General features: G+C 46.8%; 2 protein-coding genes across 2 annotated transcripts; both read left to right on the top strand.

Moving 5' to 3' along the window:
- The first annotated feature begins 3,726 nt into the window (after positions 1-3,726).
- Positions 3,727-5,507, top strand: LOC123185782 (cytochrome P450 84A1). The gene is made up of 2 exons (XM_044597605.1): positions 3,727-4,679; positions 4,779-5,507. The coding sequence occupies exons 1-2, from the start codon at positions 3,738-3,740 to the stop codon at positions 5,409-5,411; spliced, it is 1,575 nt and encodes a 524-aa protein (XP_044453540.1). The 5' UTR covers positions 3,727-3,737; the 3' UTR covers positions 5,412-5,507.
- Positions 5,508-11,958: 6,451 nt separating this feature from the next.
- Positions 11,959-15,614, top strand: LOC123189935 (uncharacterized). The gene is made up of 4 exons (XM_044602459.1): positions 11,959-12,673; positions 13,448-13,679; positions 14,453-14,529; positions 15,322-15,614. Exons 1-4 carry the CDS (start codon positions 12,053-12,055, stop codon positions 15,415-15,417), a joined length of 1,026 nt encoding a protein of 341 aa, XP_044458394.1. The 5' UTR covers positions 11,959-12,052; the 3' UTR covers positions 15,418-15,614.
- Positions 15,615-20,014: the final 4,400 nt, after the last annotated feature.

Here is a 20,014-nt window from a genome sequence, read left to right as displayed (position 1 = left end):
GCAGCAAGGTGGCCCAATCCTTTTTGTAGCAAAGGACAAGCCTGGGCAAACTCTTATATAGAGAAAAGCGCTCCCGAGGACACATGGGAATATCGTCAAGCTAGTTTTCATCATGTTCATAAGATTCGCGTTCGGTACTTTGATAATCAGATATGTGGGTGGACCGGTGCTTGGGCACTGTCCTTACTTGGACAAGCATCCCACTTATGATTAACCTCTATTGCAAGCATCCGCAACTACAACAAAAGTATTAAGGTAAACCTAACCATAGCATGAAACATATGGATCCAAATCAGCCCCTTACGAAGCAACGCATAAACTAGGGTTTAAGTTTCTGTCACTCTAGCAACCCATCATCTACTTATTACTTCCCAATGCCTTCCTCTAGGCCCAAAATAGTCGACGTTCACATAACACCACTAGAGGAGAGACAACATACATCTCATCAAAATATCGAACAGAGACCAAATTCACATGACTACTAATAGCAAGACTTCCCCCATGTCCTCAGGAACAAACGTAACTACTCACAAAGCATATTCATGTTCATAATCAGAGGGGTATTAATATGCATATAGGATCTGAACATATGATCTCCCACCAAATAAACCAACTAGCACCAACTACAAGGAGTAATTAACACTACTAGCAACCCACAGGTACCAATCCCGGACTTGGAGATAGGAATTGGATACAAGAGATGAACTAGGGTTTTGAGAGGAGATGGTGCTTGTGAATATGTTGATGGAGATTGCCCTCTCCCGATGAGAAGAGCATTGGTGATGACGATGGCGATGATTTCCCCCTCCTGGAGGGAAGTTTCCCCGGCAGAACAGCTCCGCTAGAGCCCTAGATTGGTTCCGCCAAGGTTCCGCCTCGTGGCGGCGGAGTTTCGTCCGAGAAGATGGCTTATGATTTTTTTTCTCATTGAAAAGCCTCATATAGTAGAAGATGGCCGTCGGAGGGCCACCAGGGGGCCCACGAGGTAGGGGGCACGCCAAGGGGGGTAGGGCGCGCCCCCACCCTCGTGGGCAGGGTGTGCCCCCCGGTGAACTTCTTCCACTGAGTATTTTTTATATATTCTGAAAACGTCTTCCGTGAAGTTTCGGGACTTTTGGAGCTGTGCAGAATAGGTCTCTAATATTTGCTTCTTTTCCAGCCCAGAATCCCAACTGCCGGCATTCTCCCTCTTTATGGGAACCTTGTAAAATAAGAGATAATAGGCATAAGTATTGTGACATAATGTGTAATAACAACCCATAATGCAATAAATATCGATATAAAAGCATGATGCAAAATGGACGTATCAGTGACCATGTCTTCCTCCATGGCCGGCGGCGGCGGAGGTGGAGTAGGGGTTCCCTGACTGGCTGCGGCCGCCAGGCCGCCAGCGACAGCGAATCGGCCGATGCAACCGCGGCCACCTTCGATTTCGTGGCCACCCAAGATGGGTTAGTCGCCGGGTCGCGTCGCGCCGGCTGCTTCACACCTCCACCACGAGGATTGGCTGTCTATTGCTTCTTCGTCGACGGCGTAGCCGCGACGATGATTGGACGGGTGGGGCAAAACTAGGGCGGCGGCATGCAGGCAAAGGCGGGATTGGGGAAGTTGGTTACGCTGGCGAAGGCCGCGGTAGGGGTGGACGGCTGTGGCGGAGGAGGCAGCGGGATCGTCGGAGTCGGCCATGGCCCGGGCGACTGTTGGCGGCCTAGCCTAAAATGTGCATCACACGATGCAGAGCTTTGGGGCACTACGCGCGGCGGGGACAAGATCCATGCTAAAACTTTTTATAAGTCTACAAGTATGGGGTCTGCTCGATGAAGCTTAATTCATCAAACCAAAAAAGAAAAATCCCTTGTATACAATTTTTGAGGATCTGCTAAAGATGCTTTAAGGGCATTTTTAAGGTGGATCCATAAACCTCCCGCGATCATCTGATCGTGTTGTTCGGACCGCAGAAGTCATCCAACGCCGATCTATATCGGTCCGCGAGGCGATCCGGATGCGATTTGTCCCGCAAATCAGAGACAAAAATGGGGGAGGTTTGCGAAATCCCGGACCGCCCTGGCCCACCAAAATCCTCCTCCTGCGCACGCTCCCGCCTGACGCCAGCTGCCCGCATTCATGCCGTTGTAGTGCGTGCGGCTCCGCATTAAAGACGGCTCAGGGCGGACGCGACCTCTCACTGCCTCCGGCATTGAAGCGGCGCGCTGACCGAGGACGCCGCCCGCTGCACGCTCGGCTAAACACGCCTCCTCGCCTCATTCATACGCCTCCATTAACCCTGCTTGGAAGCCGAGAAACCTACTCCGGCTACATGTCCGTTCAGGAGCGGAACGACATTAAACACAACGCCGGCCGAGCTTCGCCCGTCCGCCTTCTATTTAAACGATGGCACACGCGGGGAAAGAATCACACCCCTCCGCCACTCTCCCCATCTCCTCCTTCACCATTTTATTCACCATTTCGATGGCATCCGACGGGCAGGAAGAGTGGTTCTCCAGCATAAAAGCCAGCATGGTGGCCCGCCGAGCCCGGCAGATACGAGCGAGGCAACTAGCTGCTCCACCTCCCTCCCCTAGGCCAATGGAGCAAGTTGCCGCCACAATCCGGCACATGGTTCAGCAACTCGCCGCTCCAAGCCAGCTCGTGGAGGAGTGTCGGGTTACTCCAGGCCGGCACGGAGGGGAGCACGACGGCACGGGCATGGACGACGTCGCGTCGTACCGCCCCTATAGTGCCTACGACCGTGCCATCCGCCGTCGACGCACGCGTAGTTGCGCCATGCAAACAGAGAAAGAACACGGGTGCGCGAAGAAGATCGATGAGTTGGTGGCCAGCGCTTCCGCGTCCACGTCTGCTGGCAACTTCGAGGAAAAGTAGAACACGGGAGGCCGCCGTTACTTGGGTCCCAGGAAGGGCACCGCCGGCGCGTCGCCGGCTTGTACAACCGGTGACGTGCCCGGTTTCTTCTTTATCTTAGACCACCCTGGCCTGAAGCACCCTCTCTGTCGCACTCCGATGAGCGGTGCAGCCGAACATAGGGAAGATTACGGGGGAAGAATACGCCTCTGGGACTCCCGGCCGTCCGGTGACGAAGGGATCCGCCGTGACCGGTCATATACTAGTGCACTGTATCCGTGTAGTGGGAGTGGAGCTCCGAGCGACCGTATGTGCACATAGTTTTAACTTTTTAGTTAAAATATTTTCAAAAAGTAATCGTTTGCGTCCGGTTTATATGAAATTCGTCATGTTTGTATGAAATCTGATCGAATTTGCATGAAATCCGGCCGTGTTTGAACGTTGGTTTGAATTGTTGGGAAAATGTATGCGGCTATCGTCAGATGGCTGCCTCCCACATCCGTATCCATGAATTGGTCCCCCGTCCGCAAACAGATACGGAAGATTTTTTACGGGTTGCCGAGCTGCGAGTTCAGAAGAAAACGGAAACAGAAAAGTTGCACAACTGGAGTACAAAGATGCCGTTTTGTTGCATCTTCATGCGCCAAAACAGAAGCGCACCGACGGATTATGATAAATTTCTTTTTGAAAGACTGTGCTGCATGACTCACAACAACAATGATTGCTACTAACCTACGCACTCGCAAAAAAAAAAACTACTAGTAGTATACTATACAACGACATTCTCCGTAACATGCAATCAGTTCCAGGTTATATTAACATCGCTCTCGGCTCTCGCTCTCGCTCACTCTCGGAGCCGTACAGGCGACGCGGCAATGGAGACTTGGTGGCCGCAATGCGGGCTTCATCTCGCGCTGCTTCTAACTGCGCTGATCCTCTATCGCGCTATCTCATCACGGCGTTATGGTCTCCGACCCCTCCCGCTCCCTCCGGGGCCGCGGGTGCTGCCGTTCGTCGGCAACATCTTCTACACGAGAGACATGACGCACCGAGGCCTGGCACGGCTGTCCGCGCGCTACGGCGGTCTCCTTCACCTCCGCGTTGGCCGCCTGAGCACCGTGGTCGTGTCGACGCCGGAGATGGCCCGTCTGGTGCTCCAGGTGAACGACCGCGCCTTCGCCAACCGCCCCGCCAGCGCGCCCATAGCCTACCTCACCTACGGCCGCGCGGACATGGTGTTCGCGCAGTACGGGCCCTTCTGGCGCGAGATGCGGAAGCTGTGCGTCCACAAGCTCTTCAGCCACCGTCGGGCCAAGTCGTGGGCCGCCGTCCACGACGAGGTCAACGACCTGATCCGCCACGTTGCCAGGTACACTGGCTCCGTCGTCAATCTCGGCGAGCTCGTGTTCAACATGTCGATGAACATCACGCTCCGGGCAGCGCTGGGCATGCGGAACGAGGGTGAGGACGCTGCCGAGTTCGTGGCCATAGTGCAGGAATTCGCCGAGCTGTTCGCGGTGTCCAACTCCACCCTTGCGGACTACGTGCCATGGGTGGCGCGGCTGGATTTGCATGGGATCAACAGGAGGATGGTGGCGGCACGGGCTGCGCTGGACCGGTTCATCGACCGTGCCATCGACGAGCACCTCGCGCACCCGAAGCCGGTCGATGCCGCGGACGCCGACATGGTGGACGGCATGCTGGCTTTCCTCGTGGACATGCCCGGGTCTGCCGACAGGGTGAGCACCGACTCCAGTGCTCATGGTCATGGGTCGACGCTTCGTCTCACCAGGGACAACATCAAGGCCACCATTATGGTAAAGTACAACAGTGGCCGAAATTTACCACTCCACAAATTAAAACTTACATATAGCTATTGTGACAAACTAAATATTTTTTTATCACAATACGCGCAGGATGTGATGATCGGTGGGACAGGACCAGTAGCGATGATAATTGAGTGGTTAATGTCGGAGCTGCTGAGGGACCCGGAGGAAATGAAGCGGGTGCAGAACGAGCTGGCCGTGGTGGTTGGGCTGCACCGCCAGGTCGCGGCGGGCGACCTGGGCGAGCTCCCTTACCTGAGGTGCGCGGTGAAGGAGACCCTCCGCGTGCACCCGCCCGGCCCGCTCCTCCAGCACGAGGCCGCCGAGGACTGCGACGTCGCCGGCTGGCGCATCCCCAAGAACACCCGCGTCCTGATCAACGTGTGGGCGATCGGGCGAGACGCCGAGGCCTGGAAGGACGCCGGGGCGTTCAGGCCGTCCCGGTTCGACGCGGGCGGGGACGAGGCAGAGACGGACTACCGGGGCGGCCACTTCCACCTCCTGCCGTTCGGCGCGGGGCGGAGGTCGTGCCCCGCCATGCAGCTCGGAATGCACGCGGTGGAAATGGCGCTGGCGCGGCTGCTGCATGGCTTCGAGTGGAGCCTGCCGAGCGGGATGGCGCCGGGGGACCTTGACATGGAAGAGGCATACGGCGCCACCGCTCCACGGGCCGTGCGGTTGTGCGCAGTGCCGCTGCCCCGTCTTAGCTGCCCAGTGGTCTAGCAGAGCCGCGCGCGCACAGCTCGTGTTGCCAGATCAGTGCAACTGTGCAAGTAACGTGGTACTCGTCGAATAAATAAAGGACCGTCTATTCTTTTTTTTAGCATCAGTACAGACACAAGCGCTCATATACACGCGCATACACTCACCCCTATGAACACACGCACTCACACCCTAACCCTATGAGCACCTCCGAAAGACTGAGCCGCCATATCATCTTGAGATTTACGAAGTCACCGTAGGCGCCTCGTCGTCGACGGGAACGTCTCCTCCCACTGAAAGCGCATCGCCGGAAATCCTGAAATAAATCCAGAAATACTGCGAGCACCAAGATTTGAACCCTGGTGGGTTGGGGATACCACTGTCCATCTAACCAACTCAACCACGGGTTGATTCGCAGGACCGTCTATTCCTGGGTTGCCTCTTTTAGTTCCGTTTATGTTGATTTTGAAAGAAATGCATTCACTTATGCTTCACTTTTGGTGCTACAAAAATAATAATGAATTCTCCCCTTTTCATTGTTGGTGCATTCTTAAAAAGGGGGATCAGTGGGATGTTATTGATGCATATGCTAATATAAGAAGAAAAGGCGTTAATCGCAAAAGAAAGAAGAAAAAGCGTTAAAGGAAAACAAATAATCGCACTATATATTCTAAAATGACCATGTCGGCCATTGTTGTAGTAGATCGCTAGATTTTTCATGGCACGCATTGACGCACATGTTTATTTTTTTACGATAGAATAATATAATTTTTCATATATTTGTGCTTAAATAAAAATGTTGAAAGGTGAATATAAATGTGTTGTTAAAATTACTAAGTAATAGAGTGGTGGTCAATTTTTTTACAATGTCAAATATTCTTGTGACTTTTTTCAAGATATGTGATCAATTGGGCTTTATTGGGCTTTAATGGGCCGCTATTCTTGTGACTTTTTTCAAGACATGTGTTGTTAAAAATCTATGAAGTAATATTTGACATATTCTAGGCTTGCACAGCGGCCCAATAAAGCCCAATTGACCACATGTCTTGAAAAAGGTCACAAGAATAGCGGCCCATTAACACATGCGGACCAGGTCGCGGTAAATTGGAACTGAAACGAACATCTGACGACCAAAAATGATCTAAATGCGAAATTCGACGGACAAAATTGTTGGGGACATGGCAGAGCTCGGTTTAGGTGTAGTTTTACTCTCAAGTTTTAGCATACCTCCCCTTGAGCATAAGAAAACAACGAAAAGGAAAAAGGAAATTCATATATACTACAATGGACATGTCGCACGTTGTTGTAAAAACATTACATACATCCACCTTGAGCATAGGAAAAACCAAACAAAGTTAATCTAGTGAAAAGTAGTGGACTAAAAAATGCACAAAAAATGATGAAAAAGGGGACATGTGCTCTGCTACAGATTCCACTGTCACAAACACACATGAGAAAAAGCATTGTGTAAGAAAGAACAAAACACACTCCTACTTGCACTTTCTCCCCTATATCAGGCAAGTTCTTCTGGCCAATTCTCCTACAATCAGCCCGCTCCCCAGCTTTTTTCAGAATCTTCAACTCCCATCCGAAAATCATAGCCACGAATGGGAGTTGAAGATTCTCCGAGAAGCTGTGAAGGGGGACGATTCTTCCATAATCGAGCGTCATCTGATGAGTTATAACTGCATTCCACTCAGGTACCGTCCAAGCGCAAAATAAAGGCCCATTTGACAAACAAAACAAAAAAGAGCCCATGAAAAAAATCAATAGGCCAAACTCATAGAAAAAAGAACGGGCCGCGCCACACTGTGGCCCGAATCAAAAACAACTTGTCTGAACGAAAACCGCACACACCAATCTAGATCCAACATACAAAGCATTGATTGAGCGAGGGCACAAAAGGGATATATCCCACGAGCTCATTCTGAGTGAAAAAAGAAGATACCTTGATGAAGAAAAATGTAATAGATAGCCCTGGTCTTGCTTTTTCTTTCTGGTCGCATAAATGGAGTTGCTTATTATGTTTGAATTCTATCATAAAACCTCCTATGTGTTGGGAGGATCTGACTCAGCTACTCTAAGCTTAGCTCGAGTGTTGTGAACAGTCATGTTGCTTTTGTGACCTCGTTTTAATAAAAAAAAACTTGATCATTGATGCCACGCATTGTTGCGCCCGTCTATTTGAATGTAAATGGTAAGATTTTTGCAAAATGATGAACATGAGAGCTAACTGTACATATTGGTTAGTGGTCGAAGAGGAGATTTTTGCAATAAAATAGTTTCAAATACGTCACTTTGATGTAAATGACAGCAAAAAGCCAGACATGCTATAATGACACCATCCAAATCATTGCCGAGCATGACAGCACCAAATAGCAATGAAACAAAGGGATCAATTAACTAAAATGTTCCATATGCAGAAAGACAATCGAATAGCCCCCGTTCATATTTGAAGTTGCTGCAAGGGTAGATTTTTTATTAAACTGCAAGGTAGAATTTACAAAGCTACTAACCATCTGGAATAAAAGACCAATGTACAAAAATTGGTAAGAGATTTCATTACACGCATAAATATTATGTGAATTGAGCATCTACACCACGGTCAGATAACACACATCACACGTGCATGTACAACAATACTTATTTGCGCATATGGATCTACCATCCTAAACAACCTCATGTGTATGTATAGGAACAATAATAGCCGGCAGTAGCTTGTCATGAATAATTACAAACAAATAAGCATGGAAAATATGCAATCATATGAACACACTGGATATGGAAAATTAATATGACATTCCACTAACTAAACCGCTAGCAGCCATTGGGATCCCAGGTTTCAGAATTCAGGAACAAAAAAAATCCAAAGACACCTCAAGAAATTTGTTAAACAAGCCTGAAGCATTCCCGAACACTTGGGCATCAATAACTGCAACAAATTAAGAGCAGAAATCTGCATCAGTACAAATATTGAGTGCGAAGGCATTGTAGTGGGGAAGGGAAATATGCAACAAAGTTGAAGATAAAGGGGCGAACTATCGGAGAAACATAGCTCCTGGATGCTACTGCGTTACTGCCAAAGGAAGAAGAGAGGAGAACCTGGGTATTGACACAGAGCATATGTAGGTAACTAGCAACATCACATTCTGTGCAACCCCAAGTAGCTCTGCAAATATAGCGAAAACAACACACATAAACTGGAATTCACTCAAACCTGTCAAACCTGGGGGACATGGCAAACTTTGAAGAATGCACGAACGATACGCGGAGATATATAAGCGCGAGGCTAGGGTAGCCGGGGCGCCCTCACCTTTCCATACCTTTGCGAAGCGGTCGATTAAGCAGACAACCGTTGGCATCGAACTCTACCACTGTTTGATCCCCTCACGCTGGATTCCCTCGCGAGCGGCACGCGTAGGCTGGATCCCACCGCAGGTCGTCCACTTTGCCTGAATTGAGCGCCCGCCCCATCCGTCCCCTTTCGACCGCACGACGCATCCTCTTGGCCGCCTCCAATTCGTTCCTATGTCGAGCGATCACATCCTCATGTTGGGCCGGCCCTTTTCACATTTTTTTCTATTTTCTAACCTGAAGTGCAAAAAATGCTTCTAGCTGGGGCCCGAACCTCCAGCGCAAGTGTTGAGGGGACAATGGGATAACCCCCTGACAAATCACTCAGTGTGATTACATATATGTTTTTCCGTTATTTCATCTTTCTTCCCTTTCTATTCTCTTATTTTTTATTTTTTTCACTGTCCTTTTTTCTTTCTTTTCTCAAATTCATAAAGTTTTTCTTCAAATAGATGAACTTGTTCAAAATTGATGAACTTATTTTCAACTTTATGAACCTTTTTTCAAATTTGATGAATATTCCTTTTAAATCGATGAACCTTTTTCAAATTTGATGAACTCTTTCAAATTCTATGAACATTTTCCCGAAATTGATGAACTTTATTTCAAATTTGATGATTTTTTTGCTTTTTGTGAACTTCTTCAAAATCGATAAACTTTTTTATCAAAATTCATGATCTTTTTTCAAAGTCATCGAACTTTTTCCAATTCTGTGAACTATTTTAAAAATTGATGAGTTGTTTTCAAAACCGGTGAACTTTTCTCCAAATCAATGAACCTTTTTTGAATTTTGATGAACTTTTTTTCAAATTTGTGAATTTTTTCCCAAGATTTGTGAACAATTTTTCAAATGGATATTTTTTTTCAAAATCGATGGAATTTTTCTCAAAATCATGAATTTCTTTCAAAATTAAAATTCGGTTAATCTTTTTCAAAACCAATGAACTTTTCTGTAATTCATGAAATTTTTCCAAAATATTTTCAAATAATTTATAATCAAGGTGCTACAGTAGACATGTATATGTGTAATAAATTGCATGGCTACAAATGTACTTAAAAAATTCGCCCTGGAATTGGTCAGTAGCATGTTGTAGGTCATGTGGTTAGCCATACTCATTCGTTGTTATCACGGTGCGAGTTTGATCCTCAAGGAGAACCATTTTTGGGTTGTTTTTTCGCTTTTCGCGCTACCCATAAACTAGTTGCATCGATTGATTTTTTGTTGGGCCGCCCAGTCGCATCGCCTTCGGGCGCCAGTACGAGGAACATGCATTGAGAGCACCGGTTAGGAGCGCCCGCTGATTCTTTACTATGTCGAACGGGAGCGAATGTATGAGAGGGCTTTTGCTGCCTAGGGCCGAGCAGAAAAACTAGCCCAGTTAACCACAGGAGTCCAAAATAGCTACGGGGAGTAGCTGCCCTTTGCGACATTAGGCCCAATTTGTGACTAGCTTGGCGCTAACTTTAGATTGGATGGTTAGAAACGTTTGACAAATGAAATCAAACGGCTAAAAATGTCTACTTCATGAGAACAGTAGGGGTTAGGCTCAACGGAGATCAAACGTCCATGATTAGTTAGATCATAAAAACGGTGGTCTTCGAATGCTAGTAGCCTAAGAAGGTTAGGAGGGTGCTCAGTTCTAATGTCTCTAAATAAATGAGATAGGGGGCGGGGACCCCTTTTGATCAAAAAAGGAACAACAAATTATTTAAAATAACACAAAACATGTCAAGCACACACCTGTTGTTTAAGTTCTTTCATCCTCCAGCACGAGCATTCTCATCATAACAAGCTTGTATATAAGCTACCAATCCATCATTTTTGTTGGTCCTGTATCAGGTGTGTTGCAGCCACATAAAAGGGTTTCATCATTTAATGTGCCCTGTTAAGTGATCGTTGTCGACTCTCCTCTCATGGATTACACACTCGTCATAGCATAGCAGCATAACTTCAAATTGTCATTGTCAGGTCAACAGTATTCTGGTGGGTGTTTTGTTTGATGGCCGTCAGAGTCGTGGAAGACGCGACCTCTGCACCATCGGGCGGCACCATCCGAATGTTGTCGTATCACGCATCGGGACCATGATTGTTGGTGTTTTTACTCTAGATTGGTCCACTTACTACTATCGTATTCCAGATTTATTGTAATGCTATTTATTGTATTCTACTTTTAAATTTTTTATAATGAGCCAATAATGTAATGTTAGCACTATTTACCGGGATCAATTAACTCAGGATTATATCCCATATCGAGCTAATGTCTTGAAGAACACTACCTTCAAACAGCCCATCATGTTTATCACGGACGACCCTTGTCCCGTGATACGGTTGCTCGATCTAGCCACCCCTATCTCATGACAATTAAAAGATTTTCTCCATAGTAAAACACAGGCATTGTGCTAGTAAACAAGAATGCTGCAAAATGGGAAGTGGAAAAAGTTGGCATCTAAAAAAATCCCTTAGTAATATAAAGTTCTCCCCAACGTTAAAGGATATACCTTTTGTGGAGGGATATCATCTACATTTAGACCAGATTGCTCATTTTTGTAGTACAAAAATATTAAAAATCCAACATCTGATTTTTAGCGCTAAAATTCCGATGATCAGATTTGCCATGCGAAAAAAATAAAATTGGCATGCTTCAATATAAGGATTTTCCATGTTCTACGGTCAAAATTGCCATGTATTGTAAAAATCAACAGAAAAATTGCCATGCTGCGGCAATTAATTGCCATGCGTTTGATCAGAATCCGATATAGTTGAGGGTGTCCGTTTTTAACCTCAAAATCTGACGTCAAATAATCCTTTTTAGTAATATGTAATTCCCATTGATATTTGCATTCACACCCGCGCAAACAAAATTGGTAAATTTTGAAAAAGGCTGGTCCCGGAAACATGATATTTGAAAAGAACCCATGCAACTAAAAAAGAGAACCCATGCAAATAAAAAAAAGAAAAAAAAACCATGTACAAACTACAGAAAAAACGAATCAAACGAGTTTAAAATTTCTTGGATTAGACATTCCTCGAATGTTGCTGCGCATAAATTAGCTAGAGTATGTGTGGATGATGAACTTTGTAAGATTTGATGGGGGTGTTTCCTCAGACTTTGTGTTGGGTGTAATCTCAGATGACATTCCGAGCTTATGTCGGTTAATTATAAAGGCAGAAGTATTACTAAAAAAAAACCGAATCGCGTCATATTCCCATGAGCCGAGAGCCCGAGTGGGAGAGGCAGGCCAGTCGCCGCGAAGGCGACACAACCGCTTCGGACAGTCGCCTCCAGCCCAAAGCCCCAAGCCCCGCGATGCCCTCACTCCCCTCCCCCTTCGCCGCCGGCGACTGCTCCGCCGATAAGTTCGACCCCGACTACCTCTACTTCCTCCGCCACCTTCGCACCGAAGGCAGCTCCTATGTCCTCGAGCTCCCGCCGGGCGGCGCCTCCCCTGCCCCCGTCATCAGGTACGAGTCCCCCATCGCCATCTCCGACGGCGAATGTGTCTCGGACCCCTCCCCGGGCGGCGCAAGCGCCAACCGCCGGGCGGAAGAGTGGGACTCGTCGGTGGAGGCGCCCCCCTCTTGGATCGACTCCATCGTCGACATTGACGAGGATTACCGCATTTTCCTGCACCACACGTGCGTGGTGAATAACCGCCTGAAGCTCCAGATGGGGGGCGTCGTTGTGGACTACGAGCCGGACCCGGACGCCGCGCAATCTGGAGGCAGCAGCGGGGTCGAGGAGCAATCGGAGAAAGATGCGGCCGTTGCTTCCTCGGGGGGAGAGGAGCAGGCGGTCGACTCAGATGTACCGGTTGTAATTATGCCGGACCCGAACGCCTACGACTGGCGTGCAGATCCAGCCCCTCGTCAAAGGATGCAGGGTCAGGAAGATATTGGGCGCAAGGATGCTCAGCCTCGCGTTGCTTCGGTGAGAATTTCCTGTTATCTCTGATACCTATTGTTGTTACGTTTTCACACTATTGGACAATACTGATCAGTGTATTACTGCTGGATAATGAAATGGATCAATGTGTTACTGTGATGCTAAAACTGATCAATGTGTAAACAATTTTATCTTGTTCGCCTGTTCTCGAACTGATCAGTGTGTAATTAAGTGGTCAGTGCCAGTATGGTAGATAGGTCAACTGTCAATTGACATTTGAAATCATACGAGTAATTCTGTAGCACGTGCCTTGTTTCCATTTTCCAAATTCTGTAGCACGTGCCAATATGGAATATATGTTTTAGAAAATATATTCGGATATCAGTAGTTCTGAAGAAACGGATCAACCATTTTTCCCGAACAAGTAGAAACATTCGTGTCTTTGGAACATCACACCATCCTGTTCGAGCAGTTGTGATCAAAATATATCTCCCCTACTTTGCCATTTTTGTTGATTCTTCATTGTCAGTCACTTAATATAACGCAATAGTCATTCACTCTATCTACCTGTACAACAGTCTAGGAGTGTGATAATCTAAGTTTTTTCTTGAAAAATGTTAAGCTAATCTACATTTTGAAATTGAGACATTCTTGATTGGTATTAAGCACCATCTTTGAACTTCATAATAATATTAGAAAGATTCAACCAAAGTTCATAAGCTGTACATACTACATGTATGTAGTGGCTGTCTTTTTTCTTTCTGTATGTTAACTACCATGTGTGATTTACTTCTCCTTTCGCCTCCTACAAATTTGTAGTCACATAGATCAGATGTTATATGGCCTCCACATATCAACCGTAGGCCAGATTCAGACTTCAAGCGAAGATTGATGGATGCTCTTCAGAAGCCATTTAGCCGCAAAGAATATATTAAGCTGTTTGACATGGCTTCTATTCGTACTCCTTTAGTGAAGTTGCGACAGGTGCGCAATGATGCAAAATTCTACCCTACCGAGGAGATGGGCAATTCATATTTTGATCATTACCCTGGTATGTTATCATGGGTATACACTGACAAGTACTGTATCTTTTGTGTCACCTGTTTTATAGTACTGCCTTTTGCCATCTTTCCCTTCAGAAATTTGTTTCTTATTGTTATCGTAATAAATCAACCGGGTAAAGTAAATTCTGCTGAACTATACTTATTACCCTTCATGGACATTTCTGTACTGAGCTTGACGACACACTGCTGTGTTGTTTAACAATCCTCAATATCACGACTTATCCTGCAGTGCTGAAATTCCAGAGCAGTATAGGCTATGCATCATTGTAAATGTATGTATTAGTATGTTGTGGACTACTCTGTACTTTTGATGGGCAGCTCAACTAGCAATCAAAGGTTTGAACATAGTTTGTTCTTGATTCTAATACTGTTGATGTGCCATAGTCAAACACTCATTCTCTAGATTATATTACTGCACAATTGTAAAGTCACTAAACGGTCCTTGGTATTGCAGTGAACTTAAGTATAAACTAGCACATTCACATTGATATTTTTCCCTCGAGAATATTTGAAATATTGATGCCAGGGTTTGTTAAATGTAAACTACTACTCCCTCCGTCCGGAAAAACTTGTCCCAAGCTTGTTCCTCATATGGATGTATCTAGCACTAACTTGGTGCTAGATACATTCATTTGAGGGACAAGCTTTTTCGGACGGAGGGAGTACTTTGTAACAGTTTGATGAAGGATGTTTTTTTAACTTTAACAGTTCTGAGTTGTTGTGGTTATAGTACTAAAACTCTTCGTTTATTTAACTTCAGATCTTGTCGAACAAGTTACAAACACTAGCTTTTCCAAGGGTTTAGCTCTGATGCGTGGATTTTTCTTCTGGTTGCAGGTATCCTTTAATACTAATTTACCTCTTATAAGTTATAATAATACGTTTGCACTAATTGTGGTCATGTCTGCAACGTTCACATTTCCATCTAAATCCAAAGGCCCAAACCTAAAATCTTCTAGGTCACCTACAATGAACTAGTAGTTTTTATATACACAAATAAGTTTGTCACAGCTGGAGCACATGTATTCTTTTGGTAGAATATAAAGGAGATGTGTCATGGATAGACTATTAGTTTGCCATGCAGCTCAAATACTGCCATTTCAAGATCAGGTTAGGGGGCCTGATACCAATTATAACGAAATCTGTAGTTGCAGCATTAGTGTATACACTATCTTTAATCGCATGCTTGTTCTATACTACTCCCTCCGTCCCAGAATATAAGGTGCATAAATTTCCGTGAAGGTCAACATATGTATGTTTGACCAGGATTGTAGAATAAAATATCAACATAATAAGCAATACATAATAAATAAGATACGAAAACATATTTCATGATGTATCTAACTATACAAATTTGATATATTTTTTAAAACTTGGTCAAACATGCACAAGTTTGACTTCTGAAAAAACAGACACCTTATCTTGTGGAAGGGAGGAAGTACTCCCTCCGTCCGGAAATACTTGTCCTTGGAAATGGATAAAATGAATGTATCTATAACTAAAATAAGTCTAGATACAACCATTTCTAAGACAAGTATTTCCGGACGGAGGGAGTATATGCTATCACATACGTACCTTGGCAGCATGAAGATATTTGCAAACTTTGAAGTTTACACTTTCTTTTTGCAGAATAGTGCACACGAGGATCAATTCAGGCCATGGACAGATGATCTGAAAGATCAAGAGGTTATTCCATTGATGGACTTAGATTACCCATTGCCTTAGTTCACCCATCTTCTCTTTTGTGGAGATTATTCCCTAAGGGTGAAACCATTCTCAGTACAGAATATCTGATTTTTATCATTTTATATATGGAGTGTGCGAATAAGTACTGTAGCAGCCTGCTTGTGTTGCTCTTTCTCTTGGGAGAATAAATGTATATATTGCTCAACTGGTGAAAGGAGAAATCATTCCCTGTGAAACTGCATACATTCTAGGTTACAACTGGGATCTAGCATTCTAGCTGCTATTGATCAGTTGATGCATTTCTCATGTTGAAATTGAGGGCACTGAATCTCACATTCAACTTATGTCCGCATCACAATGCATCACATGCCGTAGCGTAAATGACCTAATTAAACTTGATTATGTACTCTGAAAATGGATTTGGTCTAGTCGTGCGGCACCCTTGCAATTTCACTTTCATCTTTGATTTCATCAGGGCACAACTCTGTTCAGCATTTCTTGCTGTGGTGCTAGAGAATCTGATTCCCAAAGCAGAAGTAAAAACTGATGAAAATTGTTTGTCTTCTTTGTAGTTTGGAGCTAGAGTTTAAGTCCAAACTTCTTTTTTACGAGGAACTTTTCATTAGATAAAAAAAGGGCTGATGTACAGCGATCGCAGATTTTTGAAGGGAACTCCTGGAAACTCTATATGGCAAACTAAAAACCGGTCAAAAGCTAGCCAATGCCCTCGTTGGCTTTGCTTGGGCACGGCCATAAGCCAGTCAACCAAATGGCTATGGCAGGCAAAAACTTGTCATGCTCTCACCTGGTCGGCCTTGGAGCTCTCTGTTTCAGTGTGTTTACGCCCGCGAAGTCTGGTTTGGTGTGCTCCACTGGCTTGGCATCATCCACCTCGTGCCCTCTTCGATTGATCACATTCTCCCGTGGTGGTCTTCATGGCAGCAGACGATCCCTCCCAAGATGAAAAAAGGGATCGATTCAGTCATCATTTGCACCCTCCCACTGCATTTGGCTCGAGAAATAGGAGGATCTTCAAGAACAAATCCCTCCTCACATCGGCACTTGTCCACAAGGACCGCGACACTTTGCGCGAGTGGAAGAAGATGGGAAACGGTAGCCTAGAGCGAGTTGTTAAGAGCATCTCCAGTCGTTAAAAATCGCCCCTGGGGCGCACTGGCGCAAAACGCGTGCTGGGGACGTGATGCCACCCAGTCGCGGCGCCCACGGGATTTTTTTGAACGGCGCAAACACGGCGAGTTCATGCATATTTCGGCGACTTCAAACCAAATTCGACCAAAACACGGCACAAACACACCCGCTCATATATATTTAAAGTATTTTACAAAAAAAACACTACTAGGCCCACCCGCCGTCTCGCTCGCCTCGCCGCTCCTCGCCGGCGGCTGCCCTTGCAGTTCTACATGCCGAGAAGGCTGTAGAACCGCGTGTAGTTGCCGCCGTCGTCATCGTCGTCGTTGTCATCGTCGTCGTGGCCGCCGTCCCTGCTGCAACCCTCCCCCGGTTGGCGCGGCGGGTTGGACGGTCCGGCGGCATCCTCGTCGTCGTCGCTGTCGAGGATCATGACGCCGTACTTGTCCTCGCGCCCACGCTTGCGGACGGCGATCTCCTCCAGGGCCCGGGTCTGTCGGGTCATCTCCGTCTGGAGGTAGTCGTCGCACGCCCACCGCAGGGCGTCCGCGTCGGAGAAGCCGCGCCGGGCTATCTCCTCGTACTCCGGAGGGAGACTGGGCTCCGGCTTGGGCGCGACGAGGACGAGGCGCCCGGAAGCGGGGGTGGAGTCGGCGATGCGGATACCGGAGCTGCGGGTGCGCCGGCTGACAGGCGTGTCCTGGGGCTCCGGCTTGACGAGGCGGAGGCAGGGAGAGCCGGTCGACCGATCGGACGAGGAGGAGGACGCCCCGGGGTCCATGCGCCTCGGCGTCCACGAGCTCCCACGGCGGCGAGAGAAGGACGGCGGGGAGGGGTACTCCAGCCTCGGCGTGTTGCCGCCCTCGATGTACTCGAGGACGGCCTCCAGCGTGCGGCCGGGCACGCCCCACCATCGGCGCCGCCCCTCGGAGTTGAGCCTGCCGGAGGGCACGACGCCGTTGGTGGCCTCGAGCTGCTCGGCGTGACGACGGCGGAAGTAGGGCTCCCAGAGCGGGCTGTCGGGGACGTAGCGCGGCCCATCCCTCGCCGCCCGTGGCAGAGAGGCGCGAATACGCGCGATCTCCGCATGACGCGCCGCCCCGGTGGGCGGTGGTGGCACCGGGACCCCGCCGGCGCTGAGTCTCCATGCCCCGGGCACTTGCATGTCCGGCGGGACCGGGTACTCGGCCTCGTAGAGGAGCCGAGATTCGTTTTCGTGAAGGTGGCGGCGGCCGAAGCCGTTCGCCGCTGTGCCGTCGCCTGGGAATCATTCGGACATTTCTACGAACTGGGACGGCGAGGGGAGAGGGAGGAAGGGGAGATAGGGCGCGTCGGCGGTGGACTCTGTGCGTGCCACCGGCGCGCTGGGGTCGGCTTATATAGGCGGAGGCGGCGTGAGCACGCGTGGCGGCCTCGTCTACGCGTGGCATGCGCGGGGACGCGCGTCATCACGCCTTCACTGCACCGCCCGTGAGGCATCAATGGCGGAGGCTGACCGGCGCGGTAGCGCGCGGCAGCTTTGGCATTGATTCGCCGCGGGAAACGAGGCGATGAGGATGACGAAGCGGCGAAGCGAGACGAGTCGCTGGCAAGGAGGGCCCGCGGCTCTTTCGCGCCAAAAACGATTCGCCCATCGCCCCCGAGCGCCCCAGCGCGCCGGGTTCGGGTTGGGTCCACCGGCGTCATTTTCGGCCCGAGCCGGCGAAAATTGGGCACTTGGGGGCGCGACTGGGCCGATTTTTTGACGTCGGCGACCAAAAAATTGCCTGGGGGGCCTTGTTGAAGGCGCGGCTGAAGATGCTCTAACTAGCCCTTCTTGTATCGCTCCCGGTAGATAGTCTGGGCAGCCATGGATTTGTCCGGCGCTTTTTCAGACCAATTCTTGTAACTTACGCATTGCTTTCTATCTTAATATATAGGATCGCAAAGCTCATGCATGTTCTCGAAAAATATAAAAATGTCACTTGCAAAAAAAAAGTGGCGGTTTCACTCCATCGAGATGTTCAAATATTTTGCTCTATCAATTCGTATAGAGGGTTCTTTCACTAGGTCGATGTTTCTAATTTTTAGATGTTGATGAAACCATAGTGTCCACCGGTCCCACTGCGAGCATCTCCAACAACCTTTGTATATTTGCATTCAATTGCTATTTTAGCAATCTTGGCCAAAAACCCTCCTCTGTTCTAAAAAACCTCCGCCTCCAGCAGCCTTTGTATAAGTGGTCCTCCATCATTTTTTTTACAAAGTTTGCTATGCTTGCACCCAGACATTGTATATTTGCAAAGTGGAGAGGCCACTTGCTATAATTTTACAAAGCCTCCTAAAGTGGTCCCCTTCATATTTTTGTCTCAATGACTGGTGGGCCGTGTATGCCGCGCATGTGTGTGTATGCTGTGTACGTGTGTTGTGTGTGCGTGTACGTGTGATGTTAGTGTACCTTTTTTTTTTGCATGCCGCATGTGTGTGTTGTGTACGGTTTTATTGCATGAATTTGTTTTATGAAGTGTGTACGTGTACGTGTACACGTGTGTTGTGTGTGTATGTGACCTGTACAGTGGCGAGTTATGGTAGCATATGTATTCATGTACGTAAGCTAGTGTATGTGTGTATGACAAACTATCCCCACATGTCATTGTGTGTTTTGCACAAATATATCAATCCAATATACAAAGGCTGCCAAAGCAAAAAACATGTTGGCTTTATAAACCTTCTTTCTTCTCTTGCTATAACAAGTTACCGCTACAGTTTTTCATTCATTATTTGGTTTTTTCTTTTCGGGTTTTCTGCTTTTTTTTCCTTTTTTTTTCGTTTCTATTTCTATTTATATTATTTTCTTTTCGTTTTTTTCAACAAATTATTCGAAATTGCATATTGTTTTAAAAACCTGTAATTTTTTTGAATGCTCAAAATTTTCAAGTATATTACAAATGTTCAACGCATATTTGAATTTTCTTCCACACATTATTTATTGTTTTTCCTAAATTTTTCATCATATATTTAAAAATGTTCATTGCGTATAATTTAAAATGTTCAGTGTATATTAAAAAAAATTCAACAGATAGTACAAAATCTTCGTTGCGTAATATTCAGAAATTTTCAAAAGAAGTTTGATACTTAAAGCTTCACGCTGTGAATACATCAGTTGAACTCACTGGTTCGGGTTGCAAGTTCCATCTTCTAACAAGAAGGTGGCCGTGAGTTTGAGTCGCTCGCTTAGCACCTTTTCTGAATTTTTTTGTGCGCCTGAACTTCAATAGCTCCAAATGGGTCCGTGAACTTTTTTCCAAATCCATTGACTTTTTCTTATATCTGTAACTTTTTTTCAAATTCATGAACTTTTTTCTTTTGAAAATATGGTTCACGAGGTTCTTTTTTTTTTTTTGCTATTTCCTACTAAGATGGCCACCGGTGTTTACATACTTTGAAATAATTTGAGCATTGAAAAAAATTACGGGATTTGAAAACAATATGCAAATTTGGAAAAAGT

Source organism: Triticum aestivum, chromosome 2A (assembly GCF_018294505.1).
Source record: "Triticum aestivum cultivar Chinese Spring chromosome 2A, IWGSC CS RefSeq v2.1, whole genome shotgun sequence".
NCBI classification, from domain to species: domain Eukaryota; kingdom Viridiplantae; phylum Streptophyta; class Magnoliopsida; order Poales; family Poaceae; genus Triticum; species Triticum aestivum.
This window is presented reverse-complemented; position numbering and strand designations above follow the sequence as displayed.